Here is a 22,866-nt window from a genome sequence, read left to right as displayed (position 1 = left end):
AGACAAAGCACTATCAAGACATATATAGAAACTGAAGATGTTGATGTATTTTTAATAAATTTTATCAAATAAATTGGATTATTTTCGGGTATCAATGTCGATTTGGACGCACCCATAACCATGTTGAGGATAAGTCTGGGGGCTAGCATTACTACACGAGTAGTAACCTGGTAAAACAAAAACTCTACCAGGGGAGGAGAGATGTGCTTCCATGATTTTGTTCTTAAGAAGCTTATAGCAGTCTTCGAACCAGAACTAGTGAAGGGTTTCATATTGATCCTTGGAGTTTATATAACTAATAATGGTCTAACAAGTATAACTCAAGAAAAGTTTGCAGTACCGTGGTATGTCAAAGAGAGGAAGCTCACTCGTACACAAACAATTTTTATATAGCAGCAGTTATAAACTTTTAATTGGTTTGTAGAGGTGATTTTTGCAAATGCCTCTGAGTATCTAGAAATCAAATATTTGTAGGATGATATATATGAACTCACAAAAATTATTTTCAGGGTCCTCTAGAAATTGATTCTAAGAATATGAGGAATCCAATCAAACATTTCTTTATAGTTAGAATGCATGTTGATATGTGATTTTAAGTTATATGTAAGGATGCAAGCGAGTTTGTCCACGAACCCCAATAGGTTTGATTTCTTGGGTTATGTGGAAACCCACAAAATAAGTTAATTTACAGGTTCGTCGGTAAACCCGCTTGCATCCCTAGTTATATGTTAAGAAGGCTACGATTCTAGATTTATTAGAGCATATCAGGCATCTTATTCTCTTTTTTTTTCCATTATAATAATTGCATGACCCACCTTGTCACGAAGGTGTGAACTTTATTATTAATTATTAAACTTCACTGAAAAGAGCAAACGTAGGCACATGGCATGTGGTACTCAACTGCTCCCTGCCAATTTCTTTCATTTCTTAATAACGTTTGACATTGTTGGATCTAATGTCTTTCATGCCTCCACTCATATATTTGTTCCTGCTTTGTTCCCGTCCAAAGAGCTGCTATGCTAGCAGATTATTTTTCTCTCATAAACTAGCTTACACACAGCAGCATCAACAGCCTGTTCAGGTAGAGAGATCATCCATAGTAATGGAGGTCACAACGGGGGCTCTGCCGAGCCTCCTCCCGAAGCTTGCTGATCTGCTCATAGGCCAGCAAGTTTTTTTTTATCATAATATTAGCTAGCTTACACTCATAGCATCAACAAACCTGCATCGATCCACCCAGGGAGAGAGATCCATGGAGGTCGTGACGGGGGCCCTGCCGAGCCTCCTCCCCAAGCTTGCTGATCTGCTCGTCGGCGAGTACAACCTGCAGAAGGAAGTGAAGTGGGGCATCAAGTTCCTCCAAACTGAGCTCGAGACCATGAAGGCTGCCCTAGAGGACATCTCAGAGTCGGAGACACCGGCTCACAAGCTTAACAAAGTGGACAGGATCTGGGCTAGGGATGTGAGAGAGCTGTCCTATGACATAGAGGACAGCATCGACACATTCATCGTGCGCTGCAAGGGTAGCAAGGTGCTGTCCGAACAACATGGTCTCATCAAGAGGATTGTTAACAGGAGCCTAGATTGGTTGATCCAGCCCAATATCCGTCGTAAGATTGCTACTGACATCAGAGACATCAAGAGCCGTGTCGAAGAGATGTCCAAACGGCGTGACCGATACAAGATCAATGGTCATCAGGTTGCTAAGCCTGTCCTAGTTGATCCTCGCTTGTTAGCTCAGTACGAGAAGACAACAGAGCTCGTTGGAATTAGTGAAGCAAGAGACGGGCTAATTAAGATGTTGATGGTGGAAGGCAATCAAGAGTCTAAGAAGCAAGAAAAGATTGTTTCTATCGTTGGATTTGGAGGACTAGGAAAGACAACTCTTGCTAATGTGGTGTATGAAAATCTTAGAGCACAGTTTGACTGCTCAGCTTTTGTTCCGGTGTCTCAGACTCCCGACATGGAGAAATTATTCAATAACTTGTTGTATCAACTTGGCAAGAGAAATAATGCAAGCATTAATAATGCGATCGACGAGCTCAAAGAATTCCTTCAGGACAGGAGGTATGAACAAATCAAATAATATACTATCTCAGTTTATGATTATGAACTTCTGCTGTATATATGACAATTAAAAAAACTAGTCTTTCTTTTTTCCAAAATACTTTTGAATTTATAGTTGAACCGTTAATTGCGACCCACTTGCCCCCTTATCGCCACTTAGAATAATAAAAAGTTATAAACCTTTTATATAAAATGGAACAGAAACTCCAGGTCTGTATAAAAGATAAGATGTTCTTGTTTATGGATCAATGTGGAAAAAATCTTCTGAGCTCCTTTTTCTGAGAATTGTCAACCCTTTTGTCATGAATTAGTGTGGTATCCTTAATAAAGGAGTGTACATAACAATTGTGAAATGGAGACTCCTTGTCATCGATAATGTGCATATAGTTATACCCTAATTAACAAGCTTTGCTTTCCGATAACATGACCCTTGTGGTTAAATATGTATAGGTACTTCATTGTTATTGATGATATATGGGATATCTCTGTGTGGAAAATAATTAGATGTGCTTTGCCTGATCATAATCAAGGATGCAAAATTATTGCAACTACACGTATTTTCAAAGTCGCTAAAGAAGTCGGTCGTGTTTACAAGATGAAACCCCTTTGTCTTCACAGCTCTAGAATATTATTATATAGAAGAATATTTGGCAACAAAAACAAAGATAAATGTCCTGATGAAGAGCTAGCCAAAGTATCAGACATGATACTAACAAAATGTGCTGGGGTACCCTTAGCTATCATTACAATAGCTAGTTTGTTAGCCAGTAAAGGAAGACATAAATTGGACTGGTATGAGGTGTACAATTCCATTGGTACAGGTATGGAAGACAATACAGATATCGAGAATATGAGAAAGGTTTTGTCTCTCAGTTATTATAATCTGCCATCTCATCTAAGGACATGCTTGTTATATTTAAGTGTGTTTCCAGAAGACTATGAAATTAGCAAAAATCGTTTGATATGGATGTGGATAGCGGAAGGTTTTATCCAGTATGGAAAACATGGGCAGAGCCTATTTGAAGTTGGAGAGAGTTACTTCAATGAGCTCATAAACCGAAGTATGATCCAACCCAGCTATGAGATGAGTGATATGAGAATATTGTCCTGTCGTGTACATGATATAGTGCTTGATCTTATTAGTTCCTTGTCAAGTGAAGAAAACTTCATTTCTATATCGAATGATGTTAGCCACATATCTGCATCACAGAAGGTTCGGAGGCTATCACTTCAAAGTTGCAAGGTGGATGACGGTATGCATGGAGCTACTATGAGCATGCAGCAAGTGAGGTCTGTGGTTGCCTTCTCATCTACTGCAAATTTGATACCAGCCCTTTCCAGGTTCAAAGTTGTACGTGTATTATGTTTGGAAAATTGTGATCTTTCAGATGGTTACAACCTTACCGGTATTGGGAAGTTAGTTCACTTGAGGTGCCTAGGACTACGTTCCACAAAGATTTGTCTCCTCCCCGATGAAATAGGGAACCTGCAATTTCTACAGATGTTGGACGTCTCCAACAATGCAATTTCATCCTTGCCATTCACTATTGTGCAGCTAAAGCAGTTAAAGTGCCTATACATGGACAAGTTGAATATAACTATGTCAAACAGCATTGGGTGTCTAACATCCCTCCAAGAGCTGTCAGGATTATGCATCGAAGACTCCCATGCTATAGAAGAGCTGAGCCATCTAACAGAACTGAGGGAGCTAGATATTGTCTACTCCAGTGAACAGGAACATATGCTGGTGAAGTGCCTGCAGAAGCTGCAAAATATCCAGAAACTATCTCTCTCCTTCTACGCACTTAGAGGTAACTTGGATGGCTGGGTTGGGCCTCAGAGTCTCCGTAGCTTTCGTCTATATGGCTACTGGTTGTTGAAGCTGCCGGTTTGGATGAACTGCTCACATGTTCAGAACCTCTCCTTCCTCGAGATCGACGTCGAGGAACTACACCCAGAGGATCTAGAGATCCTTGGGAGGTTACCTGCTCTCTGCAACCTACACATGTACCTGGAAGAGACGCATTCTAGTAATGCCGTCACTAGGGAGTTCGTTATCAGTGCCGGTTGGTTCCCTTGCCTGGAACACATCAAGCTGCGAGGACACTATGAACGTGTGGTGTTTCGTCAAGGAGCTATGCAAAGGCTAACAAGCCTTGACCTTGATATCTATGGGGAGGTGTGCTCTACATGGACTGGAATTCCTGACTTGGGCTTCGAAAACCTGCCGTCGCTCTTGCACATTCATCTCGGCATCGGACGTTGTCGACAAGATGACATGTACAAGGAGAAAGCTATGGCTGCGCTAAGGAATATGGCTGAAATGCATCCGAATCATCCAAGCATTTTGGTTACCAGACACCCGTACTGTTGATGAAGATGTGTGATGGCTGCGCTGCAGTGGTTGGTTATCTTCCTCGTCTCATTTTCTTCCTCCTTTCTAAAATCGACTTTTGCTTTATGTTTTGTCTCTGACTCAGATCATTCATGGTTCGGAGAGAAGATGGTTTTTCCTAGTGATGGCCAGACGCTCACTAGTGGCTCTCAGTCGATGAAAACGCCTAATATAAGGCAGTTAAAGTGAGAGGAGGCATTGCTTCGCATAGGTTATGCATGTTTTATGGCTAGGAGACTTGGCTCAACTCTTACTCTAGCATAGGCAAAGCCAAAAATGCCAATTTTCCTTTGTTAGGGAGGAGCGGGGTAACAGTACAAATTTATTTGAAGTAGTATAGCCGAATTTGAAAATTTTCAGTGGAAATTTTACAATCATGAGGCGCATGTACGTTTATGTAGCAGACAAATCTGGGAAACTGTCGTCCTTCATGTAGAATTACAAGGTTTACCTTAGTATACTATACCAATTGAGGAAGGTAAACCTTGTAATTCCACAGCAAGGAATGGTGACTTTTGGTTTTAAAGATGAGGTGATTAGCGTTAGTGCTTTGTGAAGTGTTTAGGCTAGTTTAGATCATTATTTAGCGTTTGCTCTAGGATTAGGTTTAGTTTTTATTTAATCAGGTTTACATACCTCTTGCTAATCGGTGCTTGCGCGCATCAAGTTTATACTTCAAGGGACTTGCAATCTTGCGAGATCACACCAATTGCGTTGTGATATGGTTGCCGACAGCGTACCAAGGAAATAGGACCCACAATATATTATACTCATTTGCTTGGCCAGGTATGCCTTTTCTGGCAACTCGTTAGGGTATGAGAGAAGTTTCCTGACTACACCTAACAAGTCATCGAAGTCTTTACTGCTCAATCCGTGCATAGGTTTCAACTCTAATAACATGATGTCGGCTTCCAATTTTGCCCACTGGACAACCACGTTACAATGGTGTTTTGCCATCCTTTTTCATTATCTCTAGCTTTTTCAACTATCTAGCACTAAGGATGCCGCCCTCTACATCACTAGAAGCTGAAACAGGCCATCGTCATACCCGGTGTCGTCAACTAATGTATTCCTAAACACATCATTATCAGTAGCCACAGGTTGCGTGTTGACACCTGTTTCATCGTTAGTAACAGCCTTGTGGGGGGCTACATCAGGCATGATCACATCAACAAAGGTTTCTTGCGGAACATTCTCACCAACCTCCCAATGCCTACTCCATATCATGTAGTCTCTCATGAACCCCCTGTTGATCAAGTGACATCGTATAACCTCTACGTTAACCCATTTCATGAAATTATTGCAATCTCTGCATTGGCAGAATACAGGTTGTCCATCCCCACAACATCGGCTATGGCGGCCGTGATGAAGGTGCTGATGCCCATCAAGTACCGCATGTCCGTAGATGCCAGACTGTACATCCACTCTCGATCCATCTCTACATAGAAAAAATTTTCTACTTTCACCCTGTTCGTTTGGGCTAGTTTGGCTTATAAGCCATGGCTCAAAGTACCGTTGGCTGGTTTGATGTGAGAGAAAAATATTGTTCGTTGGCTGATAAGCCATGGCTTATAAGCCAAATACGACCAAGCGAACAGGTTTATGCCACATAAAAATGGGGAGAGTAACTATAGGGAAATAAATATTGGAGCCTTCATGAATAACAATTGTAGCTCAAAACAATGGGTTGCTGGGTATCACATGGATGTGCTCATCAAAATTGAAATTGGTCGCGCCCTTTTGAAGAACAATTATTCTACACTTCATGCCACATAAAAATGGGGACACGGACTAATTATAGGAAAACAAAAATTGGAGCCTTAACAATTGTAGCAAAACAATGAGTTGCTAAGTGTCACATGGATGTGCTCATCAATATTGAAATTGGTAGCCCCCTATTGAAGAACAATTATTGTACTTCATGCCACATAAAAATGGAGAGACTAATTATAAAAAAAATTGGAGACTTAATCATTGACAACAATTGTAGCTCCAAACAATGGGTTGGTAGGTGTCACATGGATTTGCTCATCAAAATTGAAATTGGTAGCCCTTTTGAAAAAAACTCTACTCTACTCCATACAAGAACTAACTAAAGCATCACATACTAACAATCATCAAAACCACCATGTAATTTGCTATGAATTAAAATGGGTTCATAGATACCAACCTTTTGGAAGGTGGATTCACCACAATTTGAATGCCTTCCACAATATCCAATTGAAAAGTGTCTCTAAAATGGAGAAATAACTAGCATAAGAATCAAGGAATCTAGCCATCAAAACAATTGTAAAGCAACAAATTCAAAGGAGTGGATGCATGTTACTAACCTTAAAGCAAGAAGATCATGCCCATGCTTGAAAATCCAAGACCTTCATTGAGAATTTTGGTAAAAAAATGGCAACAACAATGGACGGAGAGGTGGGGATAGGCGACTCCTTGGTTAGGTGTGCTCAGGGTGGGATGAAGGAGGGAGGAGGACGTCGACTTTTATACTGTGCAGCTATCACTGCCGGCTAAAGCCAAAAGTCGATAGTGATAGCACAACATCACTGCCGGCTCAAGCCACGAACCGTCAGTGATATGGACCTTCACTGTCGGTTTTTGAGGACCCCCAATCATTTACTGATTTTCAAAATAAGAACCTACAGTGAAGACTTATCACTGCCAGTCTAGAGAAACCGACAGTGATGGGCCGATAGTGAAGATCGATTCTATAGTAGTGTACATGGACTGCAATTCCTGACTTGGGTTTCGAGAACCTGATGTTGCTCTTGGACATTCGTGTCGGCCTCCGACGTTGTCAACATGATGACCCGTGCGAGGGGAAAGCTATATGGCTGCGCTAAGGAATATGGCTGAAATGCATCCCAATCATCCAAGCATTTTGGTTACCAATTACTGGTACTGATGATGAAAGTGTGTGATGGCTGCGCTGCAATGGTTGATTATATTTCTCGTCTCATTTTATTGCTCCTTTCTATCTAAAATCAACTTTTGCTTTATGTTTTGTCTCTGTTTCAGATCATTCATGGTTCGAAGGTAAGATAGTTTTTCCTAGTGATGGCCAGACAGCTGCTACTGGCTCTCGGTCAATGACAACGCCTATAGGGCAGTTAAAGTGATGAGGCATTGCGTGGCATCAGTTATGCTTGTTTTGTGACTAGGAGGAGACTTGGATCAACTCTCACTCTAGCACAGGCAAAGCTAGAAATGCCAATTTTCCTTTGTTGAGGAGGAGCGGGTATCAGTACAGATTTGTTTGAAGTTTAGTCGAATTTGAAAATTTTCATTGGAAATTGTAGAATCTTGAGTGGCGTATACATTTATGTAGCTGAAAAATCTAGGATGCTGTCGTCCTTGCTATGGAATTACGAGGTTTACCTTTAGTATACTATACTTGTGGAGGAATGGTGACTTTTAATTTTAAACATTATGTGATTAGCGTTAGTGTTTTGTGAAGTGTTTAAGCTAGTTTAGACCATTATATAGCGCCTGCTCTAGGCTTAAACTTAGTCCTTAGTGAGGTTTGTATACCTATTGCTAACAGGTGCTTGCGCGCATCATGTTTATACTCTGAGGGACTTGCAATCTTGATCACACCAACCACGTTTGTGGTCATGGCTAGAAGCTCAATAATAACGATGGTGGGGAGCGGTCTGGTAGAAGGCCGCATGGAGACCCACTTGCGTATGGGTGTAAGGCCCTTGGGCTATCCACTAAGTTACTTAATCGTGAGCTTCTCGATACATCTGAAAAAATGTTATTGCAGGAGTTTGCATATCTCTAACTCATTTAGCTTTCTGCACTTACTTGCTTTCTTAGGTTGTGTGCTTTGCTTTCCTAGTCTACCTTGTTAGCTTAGTTGATAGGATTGGAACCTAGGGTGCAAAACTATTTTGTGTTATAGATAGCAATACTTAGCAAAACTATAGTGCACATTTAGATTGTCTCTTGCATAGCTTTTAATAACTAAACTTTAGTAAGCCGATTAGTTTTAAGTTACTTAACTTAACACCCCTCTTAATCACAGTCCCTACAATTGGTATCAGTGTTGGTTGGCTCAAATATGGACCTTTTGGCTTCATCGTTGTTGAGCTTAGATGCTTTTTAGAGTGGAAAGGATGGATTCCAGTAGGCCCAACACTTTGACGACACTAACTTTGATTCTCCTATTGGTGTGCTCTTTTATCTTTCTACCTGGTGGCCGTTGATTTAGGTGTCTAGAGAGTCACTAGGAATGGTTTGAAACCTATAAAGAATCCTGATGAGAAACCCATCGCTAGTGAAGAGAAGGAGATCCACCTCAACACTAATGCTAAACATTGTCTATTTAAGTCAATTAGCATTGATGTGTTCAATCAAGGGTTGACAGTCACAAAAGCTAATGAAATATAGTTAAAATTTTAAGAGCTTCAGGACCAATCTAGCAACTCGCAAACAAAAACATTGCTTGGTTAAACAAACCTATTATTCTTTATCAATGTTGTCAAACGAGCTTGTAAACGACATGTATTCTAATTTAAATCTAATTGTCCATAAGCTGACTAGTGGGCCTCTCCAAGATTTTTTTAGCTATATTTTTTTTGCCCGATTTACAAATTCTGAAAAACCATTTATAAGGGTGGCTGGGATTCAACCCGTTGTTAAAAATATTGCTGATTTTTAGAGACGCATGGGTAGAGGCTTCTGGAATATTCCTATCTACGAATGGTTTCTAGTCGCCTCTAAAAATCTTCCTGTAGCAGTGAGTATTAAGATCCAGTGTGCCAAGAAGTATGCGTGCAACTCAGGTAAATGTGGAAGGAAATCAATTCTACTGACCCCATTACTTGCCAAATGCTAAAATTATGTGGTTTTTAGGATAATTTTTTGAATCCTACAACGTCAAATTTTTTGTTGCATGAACCACATTTAGTAAATAAATATTCTTATACACATACGTGTGTGTTGGGTGGTGGGGGCCAAAGATTTTATTACATAATCCGGTTTCATCAGTTAATAAAGTCTCTCCCAATTTTTCATAGTTGTATTCACCAAAGTTCTTATCTAGGAAGAAATAATAAACACAAACCTGAATTTCTTTTTCAGAAAAAAAACAAAATCCAAATTTAAATAATAAAGCATCGAACTCCAATATCAAAGTAACGTGTGGGCACAAGGTACGTGGGCTCTACTCCCCGTTAACAATCTTGCCGGCGTGATTTCCTAATAATGTCTCTTCCATTTCTTAACAATTTTCCTTTGTTTGATCTCTAATGCCCTTCAGGCCTTCACTATCATATATACTTTTTTATCATAATATTAGCTAGCTTACACTCATAGCATCAACAAACCTGCATCGATCCACCCAGGGAGAGAGATCCATGGAGGTCGTGACGGGGGCCCTGCCGAGCCTTCATCCCCCCCCCCCCCCCCCCCCCCCCCCCCCCCCAAGCTTGCTGATCTGCTCGTCGGCGAGTACAACCTGCAGAAGGAAGTGAAGTGGGGCATCAAGTTCCTCCAAACTGAGCTCGAGACCATGAAGGATGCCCTCGAGGAAATGTCAGAGACACCAGCTGACAAGCTTAGCAGAGTGGACAAGATCTGGGCAAGGGATGTGAAAGAGCTGTCCTATGACATAGAGGACAGCATCGACACATTCATAGTGCGCTGTAAGGGGTAGCAGGCTGGCCGAATAACATGGTCTCATCAGGAGGATTATTGGCAGGAGCCTAGATTGGTTGATCCAGCTCAAGATCCGTCGCAAGATTGCTATTGACATCAAAGACATCAAGAGCCGCGTCAAAGAGGTGTCTAAGCGGCGTGACCGAGATACAAGGTCACTGGTGAGGCTGTTAGTCCCGTCCTAGTCGAGTCTCGTTTGTTAGCTCGGTACGAGAAGACTTCTGAGCTTGTTGGCATCGATGAAGCAAGAGATGAGCTAATTAAGATGATGGTGATGGGAGGCAGTCAAGCATCCAAGCAGCAAGAAAAGGTAGTTTCCATCGTTGGATTTGGAGGATTGGGGAAGACTACTCTTGCTAATGTGGTTTATGAAAATCTTAGAGGACAATTTGATTGCTCAGCTTTTGTTGCGGTGTCTCAGACGCCTAACATGGAGATATTATTCAATAACTTGCTGTATCAACTTGACAAGAGAAATAACGCAGGCATCAATAATGTCATCGATGATCTCAGAGAATTTCTTCACGGGAAGAGGTATGGACAAATCAAAGAATACTGACAATTGAAAAACACTACTCTTCAGAAATACTATATATTGAAGTTTGTAGTTGAACCCTTAACTTTTTCTCTCTACTCTACTTTAATTTCACAGTTCCGTCAACTATGACAAACTTGCCCCCTATCATCACTTAGAACAGTTAGAATTCTTTTATATATAAAAATGGAAAGGAAGTTCCAATATAGAATAGTTGCATCGATAAGATGTTCTTTTTTCTTGTTCTTTCAAAAAACATTTGCTTTTTATGGATCAATGTTGATTTTTTTTTTTTTTTTGCTTTTCCTTTTTTCTAAGAATCATGAGCCCTTTGCTTATGAACTAGTGAAGTGCTTTAAAGGAGTATACATAATAATTATGAAATGTAGTTCATTGACATCTGTAATATGAATATAGTAGTTGCACCCTACTGAACAAAGCTTTGTTTTCCGATACATACTTGGTCTTTTTTGTTCAAATATGTATAGGTACTTTATTGTTATCGACGACATATGGGATATCTCAGTTTGGAAGATAATTAGATATGCTTTGCCTGATCATAATCGTGGATGCAAAATTATCACAACTACACGAATTATGAATGTTGCTGAAGAAATCGGTTGTGCTTACAAGATGAAACCCCTTTGTCTTCATAGCTCTAAAATATTATTTTATAGAAGAATATTTGGCAACAAAGACAAATGTCCTGACGAAGAGCTAGCCATAGTATCTGACAGAATACTAATCAAATGTGCCGGGGTACCCTTAGCTATCATTACAATAGCTAGTTTGCTGGCCAGTAAAGGAAGAAACAAATTGTTGGGGGAGTCCATACGGAGTATGGGTCAACTCCCCCTCGAAGAGGCCTGATGAAGGAATAATGGCGGAGGCCTAGCCGGCGGAGGCTTCTCCCCAAGACGGCGGAGGCCTAGTACAAGAATGACGGCGGAGTTTCTCCCTGGGACGGCGGAGGCTCTCCCTGGGACAACGGATGCCTAGTGCAGTGATCATGGCGAAGGTGTTCCCCGAGGCATCGGAGGCCCACCAAGGTGCGGGACGATCAAGTCAGCAAGGCATACGTGAGGACAGTTGATGGGCCTCCAGTGGGTGTCGGCTTAGGCCCAAGGTGAAGACATCGCGAGACGGTGTGATGAGAACACCTCTGAGGTTAGATACTAGGGCTGAAATATTCCTGGAATGTACCGTAGCAGTTGAGGGGCACTGTTGTAAACTCTGTAAAGTGGTAGTTGAGCCCTATAAATAGGGAACACTTGTAACCGTGCTGGGGGGATGAATGAATGAAACCCTAAGTCTCGTGAGTCCGTATTGGATCCTCATTCTCTCTTTCAGGCAGTGCCTCCGCTGAAGCTAGAGCCCGGAGCCTCGGCCAAAGTCGAAGGCCTCCGCCCCTTTCTTACTCCCACTTTGCCAAAGCCTACCGAATCTCTCGTTTAGCGAGCTTCTACCCGGAGCCTCTGACGAACGATCTTGTCCAACAGGAGTGCGCCGCGTTCATAGACCTCCGCCCGTCTTAGGCGGAGGCCGGCCTCCGCCCATCTATGGCGGAGACCCCAACCTAAGACGAAGGCCTCCGCCCACTTCTCACTCTTGTTAGAAACCGATGTTTCAACACTGGCGCCCACCGTGCTCGGCACAAAATTTTTTGCAGAGCTAGAAGTTGGAGCCTTCATCGGCGGGCCTTCTCCAGCCCGTCCTTCGCCAGTCGCCATTGGCCTTCATCGCCGACATTCTCTGGCTAGACCTTCATCAGAGGACCTTCTCCGACCTGCCTTCGTCGGCGCACCTTCTTCGGCTTAGCCTTTGTTGCAACGACTTCATTAGCAGATTGGCAGTGAACCTCAAAGGACGGTAAGAACCTTTGGGCGAAGGTATGAGTGTAAGACATACTTACACCTCCGTAAAGACTATCTGAGATCTAAAGAGAAAGAAAAGAAGAAGAATTTTTAGCCGAACTCCTAAAGCCTTCGGCCGCTACTACTTAAAAAAGTTTCTACAAAGATTAGAAGGCTTTCAGAAATAAAAGCAGCACTACCCTCTGATTTCATCTTTGCTCACATTTTTATATTTTGATAACTCCGTACTCTGCTCTTATTTCTATTTTTGCTAATAACTTCGCAAAATCCAGTAAAAAGTTTTATGAGTCTGGATTTCGTAACCAGATCTTCTCATCATATTGATCATACAACTTCCGCTAGCCACTATGATGCCTTTACTCTGTTTATGAAAAGATGTGCATAATCTATATAAGCCTTCAGAGATTTGGATCACATATATGCTACCTTTGCAACCTTGGCGATCCAACGCATACACCACACCTAAGTAGGCAATTCTTCTCGTTAAGTGATCAGCCTTCGTCACATATCTGCCCAACAATTATATGAATCAGTCAATAACCTCCGCCAGTCAGTGGTTCTCATGGAATATTCAACACTTATCAGATAACTCAGTGATCCTCTATGAGTCAGTGAATATTCATCTACAAATGGCCTTCTCCAGTAAGTGGTATTCAACAGCCAACAACCTCCGCCCGTCTTAGGCGGAGGCCGGCCTCCGCCCGTCTTAGGCGGAGACTGGTCTTCATTATATGTCAGTGCAGCCTCCGTCATCAGTCAGTGGGCAGCCTTCGATCAGTCAACAGCCTCCGTCATCAGTCAGTGGCTTTCATCAATCAAGGTTCTCTACAACTTTCAGCAGGGCATGTGTCAGTAAGGACCTTCGCCGATTATTCATTTGTCAACGGTCTTCGCCGGTCAGTGCCTTTGACACGTATTGGCCTTCACCAGTCAATAACCTTTGTCAGTCTTTGGCCTTCGTCTTTTTGAGCCTTCGTCAGTCATGGTCTTCGTTCATCAATCAGTGGATTTCATCTATCATTGGTTTTCAGCATCCTTCGTCACTGATTGGTCTTCGTCACTCATTGAACTTCATTAGTTGGTAGCCTTCGTCACTCTACAGCCTTCGCCTGTTAACAGCCTTCTAGTCGGAGACCTCCATCAAAAATTGACTTTCGACATCCAACCAACCTTCGAACCCACAAACACTAACATGTTTTCCTCTTTTTTTGCAGGCTATACTGACTAAATTCTTCGAAGATCTTCAAAATATCTATATCAATCAAATATTTGAGCTAACCTTCACAGGGAACTAATCCTTACTATAGTCACTGCTATGAATCTTACATGTGCTCATGTAGGCTATCAAGTGGCAGCCTTCGCTAGCCATCTAAAACTATTATCCTCTCATTTGAGGACATTATTTCTTATATGCATAGCTTGTCTTTCATTCAAACTTAACCAACATTCTTGCAGCATGCATAATAAGTTTACACCTTTTAAATATTTTTGCGCAAATGCTATCATTCTCATCATCGCATACATATATTGCGTAAACACATTGCAATGCATGGCCCGGGCCACCCGGAAGAAGTCCCGAGAACACACGGGCGCCATGACTCTATGCATCAAAATCCTAGAAGAAGTCCTGAAACAACACGGGCACCAGGTCACGAAGCTAAGGCTGTCGTGCTGAGACATCAAATCCTGGAAGAAGTCCTGAACCAACACGGGCACCAGGTCACGGAGCTAAGGCTCTCGTGCTACCTTCACGTATCATATAAATGACTAACCATCTTTTGCAGCTAGTGGGAAAGCCAGTGCCTTTTCGGGTGTCGAAAGACTTGCAAAGTAAGTCGATATTCAACGAAGCTATAATGCCCAACCTAAGTCCCTAAAAATGCAGGAGATCAACTCAGTTGCATTTTTATGACTTCTCCGGCCTTCGACACGCGGCGCCGGTGTCTATGTAGGCATCGCCTTCGCCAAGCTCTTCAGCATGAGGGGCTCCGCAACCATCTTCGGTAACTTGACCAACATCGCCTCCGCCAAAAACACCTTTTGGCCTTCGCCAAGCAGCTTTGCAGGAGGACCTTCGGCAAAACCATGACAACTAGCCTCCGCCAACGCAACGGCATGAGGGGCTTCATCGACACCTTCATCGTGTACAACAACATCACCTTTGTCAAACAACTTTTGCAATATGGCTCAAGAACCTCCGTTGACACCTTCGACGCCAAGTTCTACAACACCTTCGTCGACGTCTACATCGGCAAACTTGGTTTTGAACACCTACTTCCACTACTACAACTGTGTCGCCTACACCAAGCGTCACTAAGGACCAGGTCACGAGCACTAGCCAAGAGGGGCTAGGGAAGCACGCGGACCAGCTTCTCCGGGGCATCAAGTCTTTTTGCCTAGTGCTCGTGAGCAACGGTTTGAAGGCTTCACAACAACCTTCTACCTCGACTACTACGACTACGTCGACTACACCAATCGCGGCTAAAAACTCGGCCACAAATGCCAGCCAAGAGGGGCTAGGGGAGTGCACCGGAGGACCAACCACTCAGGAGCGTGAGCCCTTTTGTCTGGTGCTTGTGAACGAAGATTTATTTGAAGGCCTCCACCCAAAGAAGGATCGGAGACGAAGACCTCCGCCTAAAGAAAAGACGAAGGCCTCTACCCAAAGAAGGATCGGAGACGAAGACCTCCGCCTGAAGAAAAGACGAAGGCCTCCACCCAAAGAAGGATCGGAGACGAAGACCTCCGCCTGAAGAAAAGACGAAGGCCTCCACCCAAAGAAGGATCAGAGACGAAGGCCTCCACCCAAAGAAGGATCGGAGACAAAGACCTCCGCCTGAAGAAAAGACGAAGGCCTCCACCCATAGAAGGATCGGAGATGAAGACCTCCGCCTGAAGAAAAGACGAAGGCCTCCACCCAAAGAAGGATCGAAGACGAAGACCTCCGCCTAAAGAAAAGACGAAGACCTCCACCCAAAGAAGGATCGGAGATGAAGACCTCTGCCCAAAGAAAAGTCGAAGGCCTCCGCCCAAAGAAGGATCGGAGATGACCCAAAGAAAAGTCAAAGGCCTACGGAGGCCAGCACGCCAAGACGATACCAGACTCGGAGGTAAAGACCTCGGAGATGAACACCTGCGAAGGCTTTGGAAGCAAAGGCCTGCACATCATGAAGGCACTAGAGGTGAAGACCCCAGAGATGAAGACCTAGGGAGGCCTCGGAGGCGGAGACCCGCACGCCGAGATGACACCAATGGCGGAAGACCCAAAGGTGAAGACCTCTGCACCGAGAAGAGACACAGACGAAGGCTCATACAATCGGGCCTTGGAGACACACCTGCACGCCAAAAAGACATCAGAAGCAAAGGCCTCAAGGATACAGACCTACGCATCGTGAAGGTCCCAGAAATAAAGACCAGAGCACTGAGCGAAGCCGATGAACCATGCTATAGAAGCAGCAGAAGGAGCTGAAGGCCATAGATGAAGAAATCTGGAAGATAAAGGCACCCAGAGCTGAAAGCCTAAGGAATTAGTGCATGTATAGGTTAGAGTCATGCGCGTGCTCTTTTCTCCATGCCCTTTTTTCCCACAGGGTTTTTGGGATGGAGTTTTTAGCGAGGCGTGCATGAACGGGTTGCGGAGGGCAATCCTCGCAACCAAGATCTGGGTTGTATAGTGCCTCTTCTTGTATGAACATCTACCAGGTCATGTAGTACCGTCCATAACCTAGTAGCTGAGGGGCTACTGTTGGGGGAGCCCATACGGAGTATGGGTCAACTCCCCCTCGAAGAGGCCTGATGAAGGAATAATGGCGGAGGCCTAGCCAGCGGAGGCTTCTCCCTAAGACGGTGGAGGCCTAGTACAAGAATGACGGTGGAGTTTCTCCCTGGGACGGCGGAGGCTCTCCCCGGGACAACGGATGCCTAGTGCAGTGATCATGGCGAAGGTGTTCCCCGAGGCGTCGGAGGCCCACCAAGGTGCGGGACGATCAAGTCAGCAAGGCATACATGAGGACAGTTGATGGGCCTCCAGTGGGTGTCGGCTTAGGCCCAAGGTGAAGACATCGCGAGACGGTGTGATGAGAACACCACTGAGGTTAGATACTAGGGCTGGAATATTCCTGGAATGTACCGTAGCAGTTGAGGGGCACTGTTGTAAACTCTATAAAGTGGTAGTTGAGCCCTATAAATAGGGAACACTTGTAACTGTGCTGGGGGGGATGAATGAATGAAACCCTAAGTCTCGTGAGTCCGTATTGGATCCTCATTCTCTCTTTCAGGCAGTGCCTCCACTGAAGCTAGAGCCCGGAGCCTCGGCCAAAGTCGAAGGCCTCCACCCCTTTCTTACTCCCACTTTGCCAAAGCCTACCGAATCCCTCGTTTAGCGAGCTTCTACCCGGAGCCTCTGACGGACGATCTTGTCCGACAGGAGTGCGCCGCGTTCATAGACCTCCGCCCGTCTTAGGTGGAGGCCGGCCTCCGCCCATCTATGGCGGAGACCCCAACCTAAGACGAAGGCCTCCGCCCACTTCTCACTCTTGTTAGAAACCGATGTTTCAACACAAATTAGACTGGTATGAGGTCTACACACAACTGCAGACGCCCTCTTTGCCGAGTGCTAGGGGCACTCGGCAAAGCCAGCCAAGCACTCGGCAAAGGCTTTGCCGAGTGCCGTACTCGGCAAAGGTCTCCCGGCAAAGATCTTATCGGCAAAAATTTCTTTGCCGACGGAGGCTTCTCCCTAAGACGGCGGAGGCCTAGTACAAGAATGACGGTGGAGTTTCTCCCTGGGACGGCGGAGGCTCTCCCCGGGACAACGGATGCCTAGTGCAGTGATCATGGCCAAGGTGTTCCCCGAGGCGTCGGAGGCCCACCAAGGTGCGGGACGATCAAGTCAGCAAGGCATACGTGAGGACAGTTGATGGGCCTCCAGTGGGTGTCGGCTTAGGCCCAAGGTGAAGACATCGCGAGACGGTGTGATGAGAACACCACTGAGGTTAGATACTAGGGCTGGAATATTCCTGGAATGTACCGTAGCAGTTGAGGGGCACTGTTATAAACTCTATAAAGTGGTAGTTGAGCCCTATAAATAGGGAACACTTGTAACCGTGCTGGGGGGGATGAATGAATGAAACCCTAAGTCTCGTGAGTCCGTATTGGATCCTCATTCTCTCTTTCAGGCAGTGCCTCCGCTGAAGCTAGAGCCCGGAGCCTCGGCCAAAGTCGAAGGCCTCCGCCCCTTTCTTACTCCCACTTTGCCAAAGCCTATCGAATCCCTCGTTTAGCGAGCTTCTACCCGGAGCCTCTGACGGACGATCTTGTCCGACAGGAGTGCGCCGCGTTCATAGACCTCCGCCCGTCTTAGGCGGAGGCCGGCCTCCGCCCATCTATGGCGGAGACCCCAACCTAAGACGAAGGCCTCCGCCCACTTCTCACTCTTGTTAGAAACCGATGTTTCAACACAAATTAGACTGGTATGAGGTCTATACACAACTGCAGACGCCCTCTTTGCCGAGTGCTGGGGGCACTCGGCAAAGCCAGCCAAGCACTCGGCAAAGGCTTTGCCGAGTGCCGCACTCGGCAAAGGTCTCTCGGCAAAGATCTTATCGGCAAAAATTTCTTTGCCGAGTGCCAAAAGTCGACACTCGGCAAAGCCTTTGCCGAGTGCCCGACACTCGGCAAAGTTGGAACCAAAAAAACCCAAAAAAATAGGAATTTTTACCCAAAAAAATGGAAAAATTTGTTTTAATTGGTGGAGGCCCCCACCGGTCAGCGCCCATCCATCTCCGGCTTTTTTCGCGTCAATTTCACGGCTACGCGGCCGACGGGATTCGAACCCGAGACCTCCCGCTGCGCACAAACCTCCTCTACCACTACACCACGCTGTCATTTGTGTCTGGATTCCGTTTTAGTTCCTAATATATTATACTAAACCGAGTGTAAATTGTTGGTTTGAGGCCCTAAACGAATTCAAATAAAAAAGTTGTGAACTACAAAGTTTCATAACTTTTCGAGATCTACACTTTTAGTTTAGGAAGTTTTTCCATTCAAGGTCGTTTACAAAATTTGAATTTTAAAATTTGGAAATTCAAACGCAGTTTTGCATGACAAGATGTTTTCAAATCAAAAAGTTGCCAACTACAATGTTTCATAACTTTTGGAGATCTACAATTTTTATTTAGGAAGTTTTTCCATCCGAGGTCTTTTAAAAAATTCAAATTTTAAAATTTTCAAATTCAAACGTCGTTTTTGCATGACAAAATGATTTCAAATCAAAATGTTGCCAACTACAAAATTTCATAACTTCTCAAGATCTACAAAGTTTATTTTGGTCATTTGTTCATCCGACATAGTGGTAGTGACATTGTTCACAAATCATATATATCTCTCTTCTACTTTCATGAAACTAATATGAGACATATATATTTTATGAACAACGTTATTGTCGCTTTGTCAAATGAAGAAATGACCAAAATAAACTTTGTAGATCTTAAGAAGTTATACAACTTTGTAGTTGAAAAGTTTTTCATTTGAATTCATTTAGGGCCTCAAAAATTGATTCGAAAAACTGATTTGCCGAGGGCAAAAAAATGCACACGGCAAAATGCCTCTTTGCCGAGTGCCAAAACATAGGCACTCGGCAAAATATGGCTTTGCCGAGTGCCAGAAAAAAGGCACTCGGCAAACTTAAAGTAAATTGCTTGTTTGAGGCCCTAAATGAATTTAAATCAAAAGGTGGTCAACTACAAAGTTTCATAACTTTTTGAGATCTACAATTTTCATTTAGTAAGTTTTTCCATCCGAGGTCGTTTGAAAAATTTGAATTTTCAATTTTAGAGATTCAAACGTAGTTTTGCATGATAAGATGATTTCAAATCAAAAAGTTGTCAACTACATAGTTTCATAACTTTTGGAGATCTACAATTTTCATTTAGGAAGTTTTTCCATCCAAGGTCGTTTGAAAAATTCAAATTTTCAAATTTTCAAATTCAAACGTCATTTTTGCATGACAAGATGATTTCAAATCAAAATGTTGCCAACTACAAAATTTCATAACTTATCAAGATCTACAAAGTTTATTTTGGTCATTTGTTCATCCGACATAGTGGTAGTAACATTGTTCACAAATCTTACATATTTATCTTCTACTTTCATGAAACTAATATGAGAGATGTAGATTTTATGAACAACGTTATTGTCGCTTTGTTAAATGAAGAAATGACCAAAATAAACTTTGTAGATCTTGAGAAGTTATACAACTTTGTAGTTGAAAAGTTTTTCATTTAAATTCATTTAGGGCCTCAAAAATTGCTTCGAAAAACTGATTTGCCGAGGGATAAAAAAATGCACACGGCAAAAAGCCTGTTTGCCGAGTGCCAAAACAAAGGCACTCGGCAAAATACATCTTTGCCGAGTGCCAGAAAAAAACACTCGGCAAAGACGTATTTTGCCGTGTGCCAAAAAATAGCACTCGGCAAAATACATCTTTGCCGAGTGCCAGAAAAAAAACACTCGGCAAAGACGTATTTTGCCGTGTGTTTTTGTTTGCCGAGTGTATTTTATTTGGTACTCGGCAAACACGGTCTTTGCCGAGTGCCCGATAAAATACACTCGGCAAAGACTCTGGCACTCGGCAAATCGCCGGTTTCCCGTAGTGACAATTCCATTGGTACAGGTATGGAAGACAATTAATACAGATGTGGTGAATATGAGAAAGGTTTTATTGCTCAGCTATTATAATCTGCCACCCCATCTAAAGACTTGCTTGTTGTATTTAAGTGTGTTTCCAGAAGATTATGAAATTGGCAAAAATCGGTTGATATGGATGTGGATAGCAGAGGGCTTCATATGTGGGAAACAAGGATATAGCCAATTTGAAGCTGGGGAGAGTTACTTCAATGAGCTCATAAACAGAAGTATGATCCAACCCAAATATGAAATTCATGATATGAGGATTCTTTCTTTCCGAGTACATGATATGGTGCTTGATCTTATCAATGCCTTGTCAAGTGAAGAAAACTTCATTACAAAACTAAATGATCTGAGTCACACGTCTCCATCAGAAAAGGTTAGGAGGTTATGCCTTCAAAATGGCAACGGCGGTACCCATGGGGCTACTGTGAACATGCAGCAAGTGAGGTCTGTGGTTGCCTTTTCAACTAATTCAAATCAGATACCATCCCTTCCGAGGTTCAAAGTCGTACGAGTGTTGTGTTTGGAAGACGTTGACCTTTCACATGGTTACAACCTTAACTATATTGGGAAGTTAGTTCACTTGAGGTGCCTGCGACTACGTTCCACTAATATTGTTCAGCTCCCAGAGGAAATAGGGAACCTGCAATTTCTACAGATGTTGGACATTTCGAACAATGAAGTTCCAACCTTGCCATCTACTATTGTTCAGCTAAGGCAGTTAAAGTGCCTATATATTGACAAGGTGAATATAACAATGTCGAATCAGATTGGGGGTCTAACATCCCTCGAAGAGCTGTCAGGGATATGCATTGAAGACTCTCTTACTATAGAAGAGTTGGGCAATCTAATAGAACTGAGAATGCTAGATATGGTCTACTTCAGCGAACGGGAATATATGTTGGTGGAGTGCCTCCGCAAGCTACAAAACATCAAGAATCTGTCTATCTCCTTCAACGCACTAAGAGGTGACTTGGATGGATGGGTTGGGCCTCAGAGTCTCCGTAGTCTGCGAGTAGATGGCTACTGCTTCTTCAAGCTGCCATTTTGGATTAACCACTTGCATGTTCAGAACCTCTCCTTCCTAGAGATCAGCATGGAGGAACTACAACAGGAGGATCTCGAAATCCTTGGCAGGTTACCTGATCTCCGTGACCTTAATATGTGGTTGGCCGACCTTAACTACAAGTCAATCTACAACAGGAGGGAATTCGTTGTTAGTGCTGGTTCGTTCCTTCGTCTTGTACATTGCAAGTTGCGGGGACATTATGAACGTGTGGTGTTTTGGCAAGGAGCTATGCCAAGGCTCACAAAACTTGAGCTCCACATCTCAAGGGTGGTGTGGTCCTCGTGGACCGGAATTCCTGACTTGGGCTTTGAGAACCTGTCGTCGCTCCTGGACCTTCATGTTAACCTATCAGGTGGTGACTCTGGAAATCCGTGTGAGGAGAAAGCTAGGGCTGCACTAAGGAATATGGCTGAAATCCATCCAAATCATCCAAGCATTTCTGTTGGTTGGTGGTGATCAAGGTGGGATGGCTACAGCGGTTATTTTCCTTGTCACATTTTCTCCCCCTTCCTTTAAACCTTAACTTGCTCATTTCTGTGTTTGATTCAGATTACCCACGCTCACCAGAGGCTCTAGGTCAATGACACCTCATACGGCAATTGAAGCGAAGCGGCATTGCTTGACATCAATTATGCTTGTTTGTTTTTTTACCAGGAGACTTGGATCAACTTTTGATCCATTTTTTACTCAGCAGACGAATCTGGGACAAATTACAAGGGTTTACTTTTAGTACAATATCTGTTGAGGATTGGTGATTTTTTTTATTTATAACAGAGTTTCCCTCCATCAAGGGCAAATAAAGGTTCCAATCCCCTCATCATCTTGTTTATAAGGGCAACAGTCTTGAAAGCCCATGTAATGAGTTGCTTAGAACTTCCCATCAGGTGGCATTGGTGTTGGTATTTATTTAGTTTAATTGGGTCTCTTGCTGACCTGGTTTATTTTCCAAACTTTACATTTGCTTGCGGGAAACTGGCTATGTTCAAGTTGTATTTCTATCACAGATTATTACTATATTAAAATGTGAATCTCTGCAGTGTTAAAAAATGTCTTATTAGGGATGACAATGGGCGGAAATGAAGGGAGATTGGGAAATACCATACATCTTTTGGGGAGATTGGGAGATATTTTCTATAGTTTAAAAATCTTGTGGAGTACTTATCCTGTCATCCAAAGTCATATGCTTCTCTAGTTCAGTTTTTTTGAGAATTACACGGTATAAACGCAGACCTCCACGCTATGCACGCACACTCACCCCTGAACATACAAGATATGCATTGTACTGTTAGCGTGTCAAAAATCATACTACTAGCAGTTCAGGACTTTATGCGCAGGTGTATTGGGCTCAGCCCGTATTTTCTAACTTGGCCTGTAGGAATAATTTGGTTGGTTAGTGCATGAATTGGGCCGTCCCTTGGTGGCTGGATAGGTTTGGGCCTTTCAATACGCTCTCGCATTTTACAAGTCCCACAAGCATTACACCGTTCACTTCATCGCATCTCCAAAAAAAAACATTTTTTTCTCTTTATATAGAACCTCCGTTAATTCTTTTTTATTTGTTTTCCTTCAA

At 43.3% G+C, this 22,866-nt stretch overlaps 3 protein-coding genes across 3 annotated transcripts; all 3 read left to right on the top strand.

Annotated features, from left to right (window-relative positions):
* Nucleotides 1-1,252: 1,252 nt before the first annotated feature.
* Nucleotides 1,253-4,441, top strand: LOC136479136 (disease resistance protein RGA5-like). The gene is made up of 3 exons (XM_066477098.1): nucleotides 1,253-2,067; nucleotides 2,518-3,352; nucleotides 3,569-4,441. Exons 1-3 carry the CDS (start codon nucleotides 1,253-1,255, stop codon nucleotides 4,439-4,441), a joined length of 2,523 nt encoding a protein of 840 aa, XP_066333195.1.
* A 5,542-nt stretch (nucleotides 4,442-9,983) lies between these two features.
* LOC136479135 (disease resistance protein RGA5-like) lies at nucleotides 9,984-11,534 on the top strand. Its single transcript, XM_066477097.1, has 3 exons — nucleotides 9,984-10,116; nucleotides 10,333-10,663; nucleotides 11,153-11,534. The coding sequence occupies exons 1-3, from the start codon at nucleotides 9,984-9,986 to the stop codon at nucleotides 11,532-11,534; spliced, it is 846 nt and encodes a 281-aa protein (XP_066333194.1).
* An 8,826-nt stretch (nucleotides 11,535-20,360) lies between these two features.
* Nucleotides 20,361-21,752, top strand: LOC136479134 (disease resistance protein RGA5-like). Its single transcript, XM_066477096.1, has one exon. The coding sequence runs from the start codon at nucleotides 20,361-20,363 to the stop codon at nucleotides 21,750-21,752; it is 1,392 nt and encodes a 463-aa protein (XP_066333193.1).
* The last annotated feature ends 1,114 nt before the right edge of the window (nucleotides 21,753-22,866 follow it).

Source organism: Miscanthus floridulus, chromosome 9 (assembly GCF_019320115.1).
Source record: "Miscanthus floridulus cultivar M001 chromosome 9, ASM1932011v1, whole genome shotgun sequence".
Classification (NCBI taxonomy): domain Eukaryota; kingdom Viridiplantae; phylum Streptophyta; class Magnoliopsida; order Poales; family Poaceae; genus Miscanthus; species Miscanthus floridulus.
This window is presented reverse-complemented; position numbering and strand designations above follow the sequence as displayed.